The following is a 17,275-nucleotide window of genomic DNA, read 5'->3' as shown; positions in this document are numbered from 1 at the left end:
AGGAAAACTATCAATAGTTTAATAATAATAATAGCTGATGCTTCTATGAGTCCAAATTGCCAAAATGTTTAAAAGAAATATACATTAATTCCCACAGTATGTCATGTAAAAAATCTTAATTTTATCATACTGTGAAAGTTTTGGATTTTTCTTGTTTGACTTGTTTACGAATATTGTATGATTTTAACTTGTACTACTAAATATTATATTCCTGTATAGAATTCTTTATCTCTAACAGATTTTATCTTCTTATTCCAGCGAAAAACGGCCCCATCTATGATGTGGTTTGGAATTCTAGTTCTACTGAGTTTTGTGCCGTGTATGGGTTCATGCCTGCCAAAGCGACAGTTTTCAACCTGAAGTGTGATCCCGTGTTTGACTTTGGAACTGGCCCTCGTAATGCAGCCTACTACAGCCCTCATGGACATATATTAGTACTAGCTGGATTTGGGAATCTGAGGGGACAAATGGAAGTGTGGGATGTTAAAAAGTACAAACTTATCTCTAAACCAGTGGCCTCTGATTCTACATATTTTGCTTGGTGCCCAGATGGTGAGCATATTTTAACAGCCACATGTGCCCCACGGTTACGTGTTAATAATGGGTACAAGATTTGGCATTATACAGGCTCTGTCTTGCACAAGTATGATGTACCATCAAATGCAGAATTATGGCAGGTTTCTTGGCAGCCATTCTTAGATGGAATATTTCCAGAAAAAGCAATAACTTACCAAGTAGTTCCAAGTGATGTGCCTAGTGAAGAACCTAAAGTTGCAACAGCTTATAGACCCCCAGCTTTAAGAAATAAACCAGTCACCAATTCCAAACTGGTAAGTAGAGTTTTACTGCTTTGGTAGGAAAAGGTTTTTCAATGCAGAGTTTCCTAGATCTTTTCTTTTTTTTAATTTATTTATTAATTTTTATTGGAGTATAATTGCTTTACAATGTTGTGTGTGTTTTTGCTGTTCAGCAAAGTGAATCAGCTATATGTATATATATATTCCCTTTTTTTTAGGCTTCGTTCCCATTTAGGTCACCGCAAAGCACTGAGTAGAGTTCCCTGTGCTTTACAGTAGGTTCTCATTTGTTATCTATTTAATACATATTATCAGTAGTGTATATGTCAAACCCAATCTCCCAATTCATCCCTCCCCTTCTTCCCCGCTCTGGTATCCATACATCCATTCTTTATGCCCTAGATCTTTTTCTCATGCATGTTTTTGTGTTACTTGGTATCTGATTAGAAGATATAAACTCTAGGGTAGAAATTGTGGAGGACCTGCTGCTGAAGATGGTGAAAGGTTGTTAGCTTGGCAAAGTAATTAATGTAAAATCTTGGGAAAGATGAGTGGGTGTGACTTAACTGGCTGTAGAGTGTGGGCTCAAATTCAAATGCCTGTCAAGCTAGGCTGGTAGTGTGAGACAGTGGTGAGTGGTGGGGAGGGGTGAAGAGAGAGAACATTCCCTCTTTAAAGGCCATAGCAACTGCACAACACTAGCCTTTTGTTTCCACAGGAGATTTTTAGGCCCAGTTTGCCAAAATGTTTGATTTTTCAAGACAAAACAAGTCTGGATGCTTGTATGAAATGCCTCAGTTTTTTTAAGACACTGCTGATCAAACAAAACGCACTTGTCCTTGGACCATTAGATCCTTACCTCTGATGCAAAATTGCGGTTCAAGTATTCGTCAGATTCTGATCTACTATAAGATGTTTCGGAGCTCAGGAGAGAGCATTTATTAATGACATGAGTTTCTGTGATGATGTTGAGGAATAAAGTTACTCTAAGAATGAACAACAACAAAAAATAAAAAAAGAATGAACAACAAAATTACTGGTATTAATAGAAAGGTACTTCCCAGGTGGCTCAGTGGTAGAGAATCTGCCTGCCAATGCAGGAGACACAGGTTCTATCTCTGAGTTGGGAAGATCCCCTGGAGGAAGAAATAGCGACCTACAGCAGTATTCTTGCCTGGGAAATCCCATGGACAGAGGAGCCTGGCAGGTTGCAGTCTATAGGGTCAAAAAGAGTTGGTCACCATGTAGTGACTGAGCACAAGCCCAAGACCATACATTAGGTGTACTGTCCTAATATACACCTAGTGCATGGTCTTGGGCTTGTGCTCAGTCGCTAAGTCGTGTCCAACTATATAGTCACTAAATGATTAGGCACTCAGGGAAGTAGATACTTTTTCAAAGGATAAATATTTCTGTGCTTCACTTATGCCACTTATGTGCTGTGCTGTGCTTAGTATTTAAACATTTTTGTTGCATTGTTATTTAGTAAAAATATATAACGAATTAAGCCCTATTTACTATTTTTGTCTTTAGATTTTTAAAAAGGATATATTAGTCTTAAAATTTGTTCTCTCAATTGAAATTTTTCTTACACAAGATTAAAAAAAAGAAGTGACCTCAACCCATCCTGCTTTCTGAATCTGTGCAAGTTAGCACAAGAGAAAGAAATTCTGAATTATTAATAGTATATATTTTTGTTCTCTGACTCATAAAACTAATTTGTTTTGGTCAGTGGGGGGAGAAAAAATAAAATGGAAAGAATATACTTTGAAAAAAGTGGGAGAAAACTATGTGAGAGCTTCTTAAAACTAAACTTTTTTGACAGTCAAGATTTCCACTAAATTTTTGCTTTTATATATAACCTGGGGATTATGTGACCCTGTCACATCATTTTAGTTGAAGGAGCTACATGCCTATAAATGAGAAATTTTTGTATTTAATTCCAGAAAAGAGCTAAATGGCAAAGAAAATATTGTCAAGAAATTACTAGAAACAAAGATAGCCTGGTTGATAATTTCACAAAGAAAGGGTTACATAGAAGAAGGAGGAAAAAATGTGTTTGGATTCTTCCCCCTGAAGAAAAAAGGTTACTTTTTTTATAAGTAAAAAGTTTATATATTAATTAAAGAAGTATTTCTTGGCTTTCAGAAAAGCTTCACTTTTATATAATGTGTTCATCAAAACAGTGTTAGAGTTAATGTTACTGAAGAAACAAGTTTTATTAGTAAGAATGAAATTGCTGAGTATGGATAGTTTAAAGACAGCATTCAGATTATAGCAAAGTTGAGTAGACACATACTAAAGCCAGAAAAGCCTGTGATCCATAATAACTGTGTGGATTTTTTTCATCTAAAATAAAAGTCTGTCAGTGGCTACATGATGGTTATAGAGTGGAAGAGACTTCATCCTTTCTTATTGCATCTTTCTTAATTGCTTTGTCTGTTTTTGAAGTTCTCATGAGTGAAACTTTTCAACTAAAGCAAGATACTATATAGAAGAGCTCACAATTGAAAGAATGTTGATGTATAACACAAATGTTCAATAAATATTAGTATATCTTAACTATCATTATGAGCAGTGGATATAAAAAAAAGTGAAAGGCTTGCTCTGCAAATTTGTCTCTTCTACAAATATGGATTCTCATATATTCAGTTACTTCAAGTAGGGTATATTCACACATAGAACTTTGATGCTTTCTATAGTTAGTGCAGCTGCTAAGATAAAAATCACCTTATGATTTTTTGCTGTTACTCTGTATCTTAAATGTTTGATCCCTGCCCATTTGATTATGGCACTTGTTAAGTACAACACAGCTCTGAGATCTAGTACTCAGAAAACTTCATGGAGATCTGGTCCTTTTGATGTGCTGAGTATGGATAGTTTAAGAGACAGCATTCAGATTATAGCAAAGTTGAGAGAAATCAATAAGTAGATAAATCTGATAAGAAGTTGAGTACTGTTATTTATACTACATGTTGCCTGAAATTACTCTGGTGTTCCTTTTTTTCCCCCCAGCTTCATTGGAACATAATTTACCTATAAAATTGTAAGATATTTAGAGGGTACATCATGGTGATTTGATATACATTGAAAAGGTTTCCTCTCACCTGGGGATTAACACATCCATCACCTTATTTATTTATTTATTGAGAACATTTGAATTTTGCTCTCAAGGAATTTGAGCTGTACAGTTATGCAATACAGTGTTATCAAGTATAGTCATCATGTTTTACATTAAATCCTTCTTGATCCTACCTGTAATTCACCCTCTTATTGAATGTAGTTAATAATTATAGAAATACCTGATGATGAAAATTTGCTTGTTTTCATTGTACAGTCTGACAAGTTGCTTAGTTTTTTAAAGACTTCTTCATTATGTTAGCTGGATTTATAATTATGTAATTTATTTACTCCTTCCTATTCAATTTGTTTTCTTACTGTCGGTTTTTTTTTCCATTTATCTTCTAATCTCTGATTTTGCAAGTAAAGATGTATCAATTGACTATTTGTGCAAAGGAAATAATTGAGGCAACTGAATTTCTTTTGGCAGTAGTCAGATCCAAAAGGACCACAGAAGAAGCTATTGTTAGTATCTAATTTTATAAAAATCATGTGTCAGTGGTAGTACTAGGAAAAATGCCATTGTTTAAATAAAAATAAAGTGAATTTTGCTGGCTCTTATATAATTGAAAGATATCATATATCAACTAATAGGAAGATCTTTATTAAATCCATCCTGACCATTGAAGTAAACCTGCCACGAGAGTTTTGAAATATTCTTTGTCAGTGAACTTAAGATAAATTTGATAAAATAAATTTGTCATGTACTAGCAAAATTGTATAATTTGTTGTATATGTTTTTAAAAACATGGACTCCATTTCAGAATCATTTATTTGTATTTTCCATAGCACGAAGAAGAACCACCTCAGAATATGAAACCACAACCAGGAAATGAGAAGCCATTATCAAAAACAGCCCTTAAAAATCAAAGGAAGCATGAGGCTAAGAAAGCTGCAAAGCAGGTACTTGGGACACTTATCTTTTCAAACCAAAACAGACCAAACCAGTTAAATTAGCTCTATGCCTTAAAGTTTAAAGAATTGTAGTCCTAAAAACTTGATTGTTAGATTATAAAATGTAGTTGGAGTTAGACATAAGTAGCCAAAATGTCTCTTTTGTGTTTACCTATGAATTTCTCAGTAGTCCTGTATGTGTAACGTGGGACTGAGGGAACTGGGACTGACCTTAAGACCTGAAACCCTGGTGGGATTATGTAGTGTGTTACTTGCAGCAGACTGTTTTGGAGGAGCCTGGGTGACGTAGTATAGTTTGCTTTCTTAAACCATGTGTTTAGGAGAGACCAGAAATTACATGATTATAAAGCCATTTTGTCACTCAGTAGATTGCTACAGGAAATTGTTCAACTAGAAATCTAAATACCAGAAGTATCCAAACAGTGAAATTGTTCTAAAAGAATTTTTTTATATACTTCGTAGTTGAAAAACAACAATTGACAAGTAAATAGTGATGGCTTGTGGCTTATGGTGGTAGTGAGACCAGCTGCTAGAAACATGTGGTTAGTAAAGTCGTGGTAATCACATTTTTGAGGTTCAGACAATTTGGTCTTGCCTATTAATGCTTAGATTTTGACAGTTCTAGGTTACTTGGGTGTTTTGGTAGACAGTTACTATTTTAAGGTACAGAATTTCTTTCATCTTCAGTCACTCAGTCGTGTCCAACTCTTTGTGACCCCAGGGACTGTAGCCTGCCAGGCTCTTCTGTCCTTGGGATTCTCCAGGCAAAAATACTGGAGTGGTTGCCATTTCCTTCTCCAGTACAATTTCATTGTGTAACCATATTCTGCTAAAATCTGGGCTTAAAATATTGGCGTGTTCTTTTGTACACACCAATGATAATGATTTGATATATTTTTATCTCCAGAAATATCTGTAAATAACCCAGGCTTTGGTGATTACAAGTAAAATAATCTAGTCCACGTATTAGACTTATGTAAAAGCAGGACTTAGCCTCTCATCAGAGTGGGTAGGGACCTCTGCTGGTGCCTGATGTTACAGACTAGTAGCTAAGATTCCTTTTTTGTTGTCATTGGTTTTCCAGCTAATGATTATAGGTGTAATTGACAAATAAAAATCTTAAAGTGTCCAATATGATGATATGATATAGGTATACATGGTAATAGGGTTCCTGCAGTCAAGTTAATTAACACATATATAACACATATATTCTGAGGGATGGAGCATTTAAATTCTGCTTTCTTAACAAATTTCAATCACTGTGTTCAGTATAATAAAATATTATCAACTGTAGTCACCGTATTCTACATGATATCCTCAAACCTTATTCATCCTATAACTGAAAGTTTGTACCCTTTCACTAGCCCCTTCCCATTTCTCCCATTCCCCATTTCCTCTAGCTCCCGACAGCCACCATTTCTACTCTCTATTTATGTGATTTTGACTTCTCTCTTTTTTAGATTCCACTTATAAGTCGTGCAGTATTTAACTGTTTATCTTTCTCTTTCTGGCTTTTTGCACTTAGCATAATGTCCTCCAGGTTCATACATGTTGTTGCAAATGGTAGGATTTCCTTTTTATTTATTTTTTTATGGCTGGATACTATTCTACTCTATATATGTTTGATGTTTATATATTACATTTTCTATATTCATTCTTTTGTTGATGGACTCTTGGCTTGTTTCCATACCCTGGCTATTATAAATAATATTGCAACAAACCTGGGAGTACAGATACATCTTTGGGATAATGATTTTGTTTCCTTTGGATGTATACCCAGAAGAGAGATTGCTGGATCATATGGTAGCTCTATTTTTTAATTTCTTGAGGAACTGCCATCCTGTTTTTTACAATGACTGTATAAGATTCCTTCTAATTGAGATTTAAGGGTCTTCAGAAATCTTTTCAACACAGAATCCTATTTTTATGTGATATTTCTTCCTCTTTATCAAAAGATACTTTTAATATGACCATTGCTGGTACTGAGCTAAGTAAATTCCCTTTGTAATAAAATATTAGTCGTTTATTTTGTGTGTTTTTCTGATTCTTGAGTACATGAAATTTTGGGAAGAGGGTTATAGACTCAGTTTTCTAATTTAGAAAAACTAATATTAAAATAGTGACTTTCTTAATGATAGTCCTGTGGCTCTTTTGAAAAAACAATGCGTGCTTTTACTGTAAAACGTAATAATTACAGAAACATTCTCCCACACCCCACTGCATACAGCCATATAATCACCGACACATGTTATTTACTAAAGGTGATACTACTAACCCATCATTGTAGAGTTGCTTTTTGCATGTTTTCTCAGTGAGAGCAAAATGTTTTCTACTTTCAAGATAATTCTATCAATATGCAAAGCATTATTATTTTTTTTCAAACAACTGGTTGAAGTTAGTAAAAGTTATGATTGTGAGGTAGAATGAAGGTAAACAATCTATGATAGGACCTCACCTTAACCAGACCATCTTTCTTATGCCTGACTGTGAATTAAGGAACCAGAAAGGAGTCAGATGTATATAATCTAACCAAGTACTTTTATAAATTTATGGTGATTCTATGAACTTATCATCTTTATCAAAAATAAGTGAAACAAAGAGTTTCATCTTATCATATGCATAGCCTTTCCAGAGAGTGACCAGAATTTAAATACAGTAACATAGACATTTTGACTTACTCTTTGTTTTTTAAAATACGGAGAAATTGTGTCATATTTCACTTAACTTTAATAATTTTTTACATGATATTAATCTTCAAGAAAATTAGAGATACCAAGGGACCATTTCATGCAAAGATGGGCTCGATAAAGGACAGAAATGATATGGACCTAACAGAAGCAGAAGATATTAAGAAGAGGTGGCAAGAATACACAGAAGAACTGTACAAAAAAAGATCTTCACGACCCAGATAATCACAATGGTGTGATCCCTCACCTAGAGCCAGACAATGTGAAGTCAAGTGGGCCTTAGAAAGCATCACTACAAACAAAGCTAGTGGAGGTGATGGAATTCCAGTTGAGCTATTTCAAATCCTGAAAGATAATGCTGTGAAAGTGCTGCACTCAATATGCCAGCAAATTTGGACAACTCAGCAGTGGCCACAGGACTGGAAAAGGTCAGTTTTCATTCCAATCCCAAAGAAAGGCAATGCCAAAGAATGCTCAAACTACCGCACAGTTGCACTCATCTCACATGCTAGTAAAGTAATGCTCAAAATTCTCCAAGCCAGGCTTCAGCAATACATGAACCATAAACTTCCAGATGTTCAAGCTGGTTTTAGATAAGGCAGAGGAACCAGAGATCAAATTGCCAACATCTGCTGGATCATGGAAAAAGCAAGAGAGTTCCAGAAAAACATCTATTTCTGCTTTATTGACTAGGCCAAAGCCTTTGACTGTGTGGATCACAATAAATTGTGGAAAATTCTGAAAGAGATGGGAATACCAGACCACCTGACCTGCCTCTTGAGAAACCTGTATGTAGGTCAGGAAGCAACAGTTAGAACTGGACATGGAACAACAGACTGGTTCCAAATTGGAAGAGGAGTATGTCAAGGCTGTATATTGTCACCCTGTTTATTTAACTTCTATGCAGAGTACATCATGAGAAACGCTGGGCTTGAAGAAACACAAGCTGGAATCAAGATTGCCGGGAAAAATATCAATAACCTCAGATACGCAGATGACACCACCCTTATGGTAGAAAGTGAAGAGGAACTAAAAGACCTCTTGATGAAAGTGAAAGAGGAGAGTGAAAAAGTTGGCTTAAAACTCAACATTCAGAAAATGAAGATCATGGCATCCGATCCCATCACTTCATGGGAAATAGAGGGGGAAACAGTGGAAACAGTGTCAGACTTTATTTTTGGGGGCTCCAAAATCACTGCAGATGGTGATTGCAGCCATGAAATTAAAACATGCTTACTCCTTGGAAGGAAAGTTATGACCAACCTAGATAGCATATTCAAAAGCAGAGGCATTACTTTGCCAATAGAGGTCCGTCTAGTCAAGGCTATGGTTTTTCCAGTAGTCATGCATGGATGTGAGAGTTGGACTGTGAAAAAAGATGAGCGCCGAAGAATTGATGCTTTTGAACTGTGGTGTTGGAGAAGACTCTTGAGAGTCCCTTGGACTGCAGGGAGATCCGACCAGTCCATTCTAAAGGAGATCAGTCCCGGGTGTTCTTTGGAAGGACTGATGCTAAAGCTGAAACTCCAGTACTTTGGCCACCTCATGCGAAGAGTTGACTTATTGGAAAAGACCCTGATGCTGGGAGGGATTGGGGGCAGGAGGAGAAGGGGATGACAGAGGATGAGATGGCTGGATGGCATCACTGACTCGATGGACGTGAGTTTGAGTGAACTCCAGGAGTTGGTGATGGACAGGGAGGCCTGGTGTGCTCTAGTTCATGGGGTCGCAAAGAGTTGGACATGACTGAGCGACTGAACTGAACTGAATCTTCCTAGAAAATTAGTATTCTCACCTGATTACAAACAACTACATTTTTGTTTTTTTGGACATGCCACCCAGCTTACAGGCTCTTAGTTCTGCCACCAAGGATGGAACCCAGGCTCTCAGCTGTGAAAGTGGACTGCCAGGATATTCCCCCAAACAACTAAATTGAAAAAATTGAGGGGACTTCCCTGGTGATCCAGTGGCTAAGACTGCGTTTCCAGTGCAAAGGACCCGAGTTCGATTGCTGGTCAGGGGACTAGATCCCACATGCCACACCTAAACGATTCTGCATGCTGCGGTGAAGATCGGACCCAGTATGATTTGACCCAGTACAGCCCAAAAATAAATAAAAATAAATAATTTTAAAAAGTTTTTTTTTATGAGATTTCAAAAGTAAATTTTGGTAGGCAAAGTATGTCTCTTCTCCTTTTATCCACTCCTCTCCTTTTTTATTATGAAAAATACTAAACTACACCATATTATCAGAACTTATAGGCTCCTTAAGAGTCAAAACTAAATAATTTCTTTCTAAATACTCTTAAATGCTCAGTAATATTTTCACATAGAAGGTTAGGAATTAACATTTGTGGATTGTAGTGTACGAATTAGAACCAACATGACTCTAAAAAAGAAAAAAATGCTCGAATTCTGCACTGTCTAAAAACTCTCCGGCAGACATTTTTAGATTTGGAGATCTACAAGTGATAGATACCCTGTCCCATGTTCCCCTAGGATGCTTTGGGAGTTTGGAGTATTCCACCCAGAACTCTAAGAGATTCTAGAGTCTTGCAGAATCTGTGTATTCTACTGGGAACTCTGTAAGGAAGAAGTAGAAGCCCTACTTAAAAAGTTTTCCATGGCACAGTATTGCCGAGCTGAATTGATCTGATTGTAAATAAATCTCTATGGGACTTACCCTGTAACATCATCTGTTATATGTACTTGAGTTTATATACTCATAGTTTTGGAGGATATCCAAGAGTGAAACTTCACACACATGCCTTAGTTAGATAAACCCTCTCACATTTCCAAATCATCCATATAATGGCACATCCCCAAATAACCAAAAATCTAGAATGTTTATTGGCTGAAACAGTAATCTCCTCTTTTACTAAGGTCATTTCATTTCTTTCCATTTGTTATTATATAACTAATTATATTTTACATTAATAACATTTTTATTACATTTTGCTAATATTACTAAAATCCTTTTTTTTTTTTTTTTGGCTGCATCACGTGTCTTGAGGGATCTTTAGTTACTGGATCAGGGGTTGAACCTGTGTGCCCTGCAGTAGAAGCACAGGAACCTAAAACCACTAGGCCACCATGGAATTCCCCAATATGCTATTTTTTATTTTATTATTATGTTACTTTAAGTTACAGATCTAGCCTTTTGGATATCTCTTGTACTGAAATATTTTTTTAAGCTTCATTATATCTATTATGGGACGATATAACATACTTGAGGCCAGCAGTTCAGTTGCTTTCTTTATATAAAGTGTGTAAAAGGCTATGTTTTCTAAATCATATTTTGTTTTCTAAAAGGCTCTATTTGTTGAAATACTAAAGTGATTTCATTTTTGAAAACTGAATTCTTGAAAATATTTCCTGCAGGAAGCGAGAATTGACAAGAGTCCAGATATGCCGCCCGCTCCTGCCCAGCAAAGCACACCACGAAGTACTATTTCTCAGTCAACTTCCGGGGACCCTGAGACAGACAGAAAAATCAAGAACCTAAAGAAGGTGGGAGGCTTCAGTGAAAAGCACATGTGTTTATTGAAAGAACACATGAGAATTATATAAAGGAAATAGTGTTTAGATGCCTAAAGACAGGCATCTGAGAGGTTTGTAGCAATCCTTGTTGTTGCTTTCTCACCATGAAATACTGTAACTTAGGAATGGTACTGATTTTAGTTTTATTCACAGATGTCTAAGGGATATTAGTTCTTTATTATTGATTTTTAGAGTAATAAGAAATAATGGACATTTGAACATTTTTATACTCACTGCTTCATTATACCCTTGTGAGACAGGTAGGACAGATATTCATCCCATTTTTAAAGATGAAGAAAGAGGCACAAAAGGAAGTTTATTAATTGTCAAATTGCAACCACTGTGTGATGGTGGCCTTGGAGGTAAAATCAGGTTTCTAGAGCGCTTCCCAGGCCACATTACTGAGTTTCTCTTAAAGCTAAAGATGTGGTCCAAGTACCATGAGGTACTGAAATAAATGGTGAAATTAGACATATATTTACATACATGTACATATACATAGATGTACATATATAGTAATATTAAATTTTTGAAAAATACCAAATTTCATGTTCTTAATGTACACAGTTTTATGTTTAATTTTGAAAGTAGTTTGTGCATTCTGAATTACTTATTCTTTCTTCCTTTTGACTCCTGTTTGGTGTTTACAGAAACTGAGAGCAATTGAACAGCTGAAAGAACAAGCAGCAGCTGGAAAACAGCTAGAAAAAAATCAGGTCTTTTCTGCATTTTTCATTTGGGCTCATAGTTACTACCACCCTTCCCCTTTTTATTACAAGCAACTATTTAATCAGATTAAAGAGTATATAGATTTTAAAACTTCTTTTGAAATACGCAAGGATAGGGGAATACGTGGATCATGGTGAATGAGGGAGTCCCTATTTCCTGTGAGACATACTAATGCTGTAGCTGCTGCTTATTATGTTAGACAAATAGAAAATTCTCTTCTTTTCTGTATCTCAGGTCACACTGTCCTGTTTCCCCTTTTCCTTCCTCCTGTCCTCCACACTTTGAAGCCCAAGTGTAGAATGGAAGATTTATTAGACTTAGAGAATGCAGTAAGACAGCTCTGTCTTTTGTCTCCTTAATTCATCAGTTCAGTCGCTCAGTTGTGTCCGACTCTTTATGACCCCATGGACTGCAGCACACAAGGCTTCCCTGTCCATCACCATCACCAACTCCTAGAGCTTGCTCAAACTCATGTCCATTGAGTCAGTGATGCTATCCATCCATCTCATCTTCTCTTGTCCCCTTCTCCTTCCTTCAGTCTTTCCCAGCATCAGGGTCTTTCAAGTGAGTCAGTTCTTCACATCAGATAGCCATAGTATTGGAGCTTCAAGTTCAGCATGTCCTTCCAGTCAGTATTCAGGACTGGTTTCATTTAGGATTGTCTGGTTTGATCTCCTTGCAGTCCAAGGGATTCTCAAGAGTCTTCTCCAACACCACAGTTAGATAGAAAGCATCAATTCTTCGGCACTCAGCTTTCTTGACAGTCCAACTCTCACATCCATACGTGACTACTGGAAAAACCATAGCTTTGACAAGGACCTTTGTTGGTAGTGTCTCTGCTTTTTAATATGCTAAGTTGGTCATAGCTTTTCTTCCATGGAGCAAGCATCTTTTAATTTCATGGCTGCACTCACCATCTGCAGTGATTTTGGAGCCCCCAAAAATAAAGTCTCTCACCGTTTCCATTATTTCCCTATCTATTTGCCATGAAGTGATGGGACTGGATGCCATGATCTTCGTCTTTTGAATGTTGAGTTTTAAGCCAGCTTTTTCACTTTCCTCTTTCACTTTCATCAAGAGGCTTTTTAGCTTCTCTTCACTTTGTGCCATAAGGATGGTGTCATCTGCATATCTGAGGTTACTGATATTTCTCCTGGCACTCCTGATTCCAACTTGTGCTTCATCCAGTCTGGCATTTCGCATGATGTACTCTGCATAGAAGTTAAATAACAGGGTGACAATATACAGCCTTGATGTATTCGTTTCCAAATGTGGAACCAGTCTGTTGTTCCATGTTGGGTTCTAACTGTTGGCTTGACCTGCGTACAGATTTCTCAGGAGGCAGGTCAGGTGGTCTGGTATTCCCATCTCCTTCAGAATTTTCCACAGTTTGTTGTGATCCATACAGTCAAAAGCTTTAGTGTAGTCAATGAAGCAGCAGTAGATTTTTTTCTGGAATTCTCTTGCTTTTTCTATGATGCAGTGGATGCTGCAAGTTTGATCTCTGGTTCCTCTGCCTTTTCTAAATCCAGCCTGCACGTCTGGAACTTCAAGGTTCACATACTGTTGAAGCCTGGCTTGGAGAATTTTGAGCATTACTTTACTAGCATGTGAGATGAGTGCAATTGTGTGGTAGTTTGAGCGTTCTTTGGTATTGCCTTTCTTTGGGATTAGAGTGAAAACTGACCTTTTCCCAGTCCTGTGGCCACTGTTGAGGTTTCCAAATTTGCTGGCATAACGAGTGTAGTACATTCACAGCATCATCTTTCAGGATTTGAAATAGCTCAACTGGAATTCCATCACCTCCACAAGCTTTTTTCATGTGATGCTTCCTAAGGACCACTTGACTTTGCATTCCAGAATGTCTGGTTCTAGGTGAGTGATCACACCATTGTGATTTTCTGGGTCATTAAGATCTTTTTTGTATAGTTCTTCTGTGTATACTTGCCACCTCTTCTTAATATCTTCTGCTTTTAGGTCCATACCGTTTCTGTCCTTTATTGTGCCCATCTTTGCATGAAAAGTTCCTTTGTATCTCATAATTTTCTTGAAGAGATCTCTAGTCTTTCCCATTCTATTGTTTTCCTCTATTTCTTTTCATTGATTACTGAGGAGGACTTTCTTATGTCTCCTTGCTATTCTTTGGAATTCTGCATTAAGATGCATGTATCTTTCCTTTTCTCCTTTGCCTTTTGCTTCTCTTCTTTTTCAGCTATTTGTAAGGCCTCCTTAGACAACCATTTTGCCTGTTTACATTTCTTTTTCTTGGGGATGGCCTTGATCACTGCCTCCTATACAATGTCACAAACCTCTGTCCATAGTTCTTCAGGCACTCTATCAGATCTAATCCCTTGAATCTGTCACTTCCATTGTATAATCGTAAGGGATTTGATTTAGGTCATGCCCAAATGATCTAGTGGTTTTCCCTACTTTTCTTCAATTTAAGTCTGAATTTGGCAATAAGGAATTCATGATCTGAGCCACTGTCAGCTCCCAGTCTTGTTTTTGCTGACTGTAGAGAGCTTCTCCAGCTGCAAAGAACAGAATCGGTCTGATTTCTGTCTGATTGACCATCTGATGATATCCACGTGTAGAGTCATTTCTTGTGTTGTTGGAAGAGGATGTTTGCTATGACCAGTGCGTTCTCTTGGCAACTCTATTAGCCTTTGCCCTGCTTCATTCTGTACTCCAAGGCCAAAGTTGTCTGTTACTCCAGGTATCTCTTGACTTCCTACTTTTGCATTCCAGTCCCCTATGATGAAAGAGACATCTTTTTTTGCTGTTAGTTCTAGAATGTCTTATAGGTCATCATAGAAACCGTTCCAGCTTCTTTAGCATTAGTGGTTGGAGCATAGATCTGGGTTACTGTGATATTGAATGGTTTTCCTTGGAAATGAACAGAGATCATTCTGTCATTTTTGAGATTGCCCCCAAGTACCTTATTCATATCAAACAACAAATTAGACCTTGTCTCTAATCTGTGTTTTTTAAATCTGTGGTGACCAAAAAATCTGGTAAAGTCTCAGGTATATTCTTTCTCTAAATTTTTTCTCTTTCGCTATGTGCCTATTGATCTAATAATTATTTCATTTCCTGTTTAATAACTTTATTGTTTTAAACTTTTCTAGTTGGAGAAAATTCAGAAAGAGAAAGCCCTTCTCCAAGAGCTGGAAGATTTGGAACTGGGTATTTAAAGATTCACAGAAAGCAAGCTGGTTACCAGAAATCATTGCAAACGTATTTTCTGTTAAACCCATCAGTGTACATAGATATATCCATGTGCCCACATTTAACGTTCACTTATAATTTTGATCATTTATCTAAGATTCTACATATCTATACGATTACTTAATATGTCTGTTAAATTGATTTTTACATCCTGCATTCTGTATCATGTCAACATATGATATCAAAAATAGACATATGATTTTCTGTTTAGCTAAGCTTGACAGATTGAAAGACTAATGTCATTGTTTTTTAGTAGGAGACAGTATTTACCATATAAATGAATAAAAATATTTTAATTTTAGCCTTTGTTGACTCTAAGTTCTTCAATTAACAATTTCTTTATTAATTTACAAAGACAAGTTTGGGAAATTTTTCCTTTGAATATATAACATAACTATCTTGATCCTAAAAGATTATATGGTTGAACATTAAAGAAAGCCTTAAAATCAGGTTGTACTAAATATATTAAATTGTTTATATTATTGGTAGTATTTGAAGTAAAGTTTTTCTGATTAGTTTTAAAATATCAACTTTAAAAAAAGAAAATAATAAAACGTGATATTTCAGATAATAAACCTGGCCATTTAATGATAAGGTAATATTTTCTAAATGTGAACTATGATTATTTTGCTGTAGTTGTCTTGATTGTTGTGGTTGTTCACTTATATGATGAATAAAAGTTGTTCACTTATATGATGAATAAAAGATGTACTGGTAACCCAAGACATTTAGCTATCAAAACTGATTTATATTTGGTTTTGGAGTCTGTTACAGCTACTTTTTTTTAATCTGATTTACATTTGAAGTTATTTTTATTACATTTACATTGATACAGGTTTTAATTATCCAGAGCTAATATTTAAGCTAAGTAAAAGAAAAGAATCTAGGAATACTCTGAGAGAGATATACAGGTAACTGAGCTTCCTGATGTCCCAAAGCTACAAATAAGATTTGGTACAGATCTAATGAATTAAAGTTGTAGTGTTTTGGGTTGTTTTTTTTTTTTTTTTGCAGTGGAAGCACAGAGTCTTAACCACTGGACCGTTGTCAAAGTCCCTTGAGTGGTATTTTAAATGTTTTATGTGCAGAGTGAATGTGGACATATACACACTCGTGTACATATAATTTCTTTCAACATTAATTCATTTTTGATAGTAAAAACATAAGCTTTTTTAAAGTAATATATTGAAAAACAATGTAATTTTCTAATAAAATGTTAGGTAATTCACCTTAAGCCAGTATAATGTTTTTTGACCAAGCAGCCTGACAGTTTTCTTAATTTTAAATTTTTTAATTACCAATTTATACAGTTTACAGCAAGTATATTAATCATTTTAAAAATGTTCATCTTAAGGGAATTCCCTGGTGTTCCAGTGATTAGGACTCTGTGTTCTCACTGCCGAGGGCCTGAGTTCAATCCCTAGTTGGCAGACTAAGATCCCACACACTATGTGGCATGACAGTGAATAAATCAGTAATCAATAAATTTTATCAATCAATCTATGGGAATTTCCTGGTGATTCAGTGGTTAGGATTCCGTACTTCAACTGTAGAGGGTACGTATTCGATCTCTGGTCAGGGAACTAAGATCCTGCATGCCATGTGGCCCCCCCCAAATTTTTTTTAATGAAATGTTCATCTTAGAAGTATTACCATTGAACCTTTTGCTTTAGTCAGATGCTTTTTAATTGCTCTAAGGTGACTGTTCCTATTAAAATTAGATTGTTTGGACTCGGTTTTTAGATTGTCTTTATTTCTGTAATCAATCTATTTAATTTTTTCCAAAGAAATGTTTTATTTCTGCGTGCTAAATTGCTTCATTCGTATCCGACTGTTTGCGACCCTATGGACAGTAGCTCGTTAGGCTCCTCTATCCATGCAATTCTCCAGGCAATATACTGGAGTAGTTCCCTTGACCTTTTCCAGGGGATCTTCCCAACCCAGGGATCAAACCCGAGTCTCTTATGTCTCCTGCATTGGCAGGTGGTTTCTTTTAACACTAGCATCATGTTTATTTCTGAGCACATATCAATGTAAAAATCACTGAGATGTTTTTGGACTACATATTTTATTTTTATTTTAAATATATTATCTTCTGGCAGTTATAGAAAAGTGTGTAAAGTGATGAAAGTGTGCTTGAAATTTTAAATATGCTGTTGTGTATTCATTATAAAGGAAAAAATGTAATTCCTGGATTCTCATAAAATTTTTTTATTAATCCTCTCAGAAATGTATTTGGAGGACTTTTCCTGGCAATCC

At 36.0% G+C, this 17,275-nt stretch overlaps 1 protein-coding gene across 2 annotated transcripts in view; it reads left to right on the top strand.

Annotated features, from left to right (window-relative positions):
- Window positions 1–16,747, top strand: part of EIF2A (eukaryotic translation initiation factor 2A) — a 42,841-nt gene extending 26,094 nt beyond the window's left edge. For both annotated transcript variants that reach the window (XM_027543613.1, XM_027543619.1), the window contains 5 exons: window positions 259–830; window positions 4,707–4,820; window positions 10,901–11,029; window positions 11,710–11,775; window positions 14,917–16,747. In XM_027543613.1, the coding sequence (XP_027399414.1) occupies window positions 259–830; window positions 4,707–4,820; window positions 10,901–11,029; window positions 11,710–11,775; window positions 14,917–14,982 (947 nt within the window). In that variant the 3' untranslated portion in view covers window positions 14,983–16,747. The remainder of the gene's footprint in view (window positions 1–258; window positions 831–4,706; window positions 4,821–10,900; window positions 11,030–11,709; window positions 11,776–14,916) is intronic.
- The last annotated feature ends 528 nt before the right edge of the window (window positions 16,748–17,275 follow it).

Source organism: Bos indicus x Bos taurus, chromosome 1, assembly GCF_003369695.1.
Source record: "Bos indicus x Bos taurus breed Angus x Brahman F1 hybrid chromosome 1, Bos_hybrid_MaternalHap_v2.0, whole genome shotgun sequence".
In the NCBI taxonomy this organism is placed as follows: domain Eukaryota; kingdom Metazoa; phylum Chordata; class Mammalia; order Artiodactyla; family Bovidae; genus Bos; species Bos indicus x Bos taurus.
The sequence above is the reverse complement of the archived record's forward strand: the minus strand, read 5'-3'. Positions and strand labels throughout refer to the sequence as shown.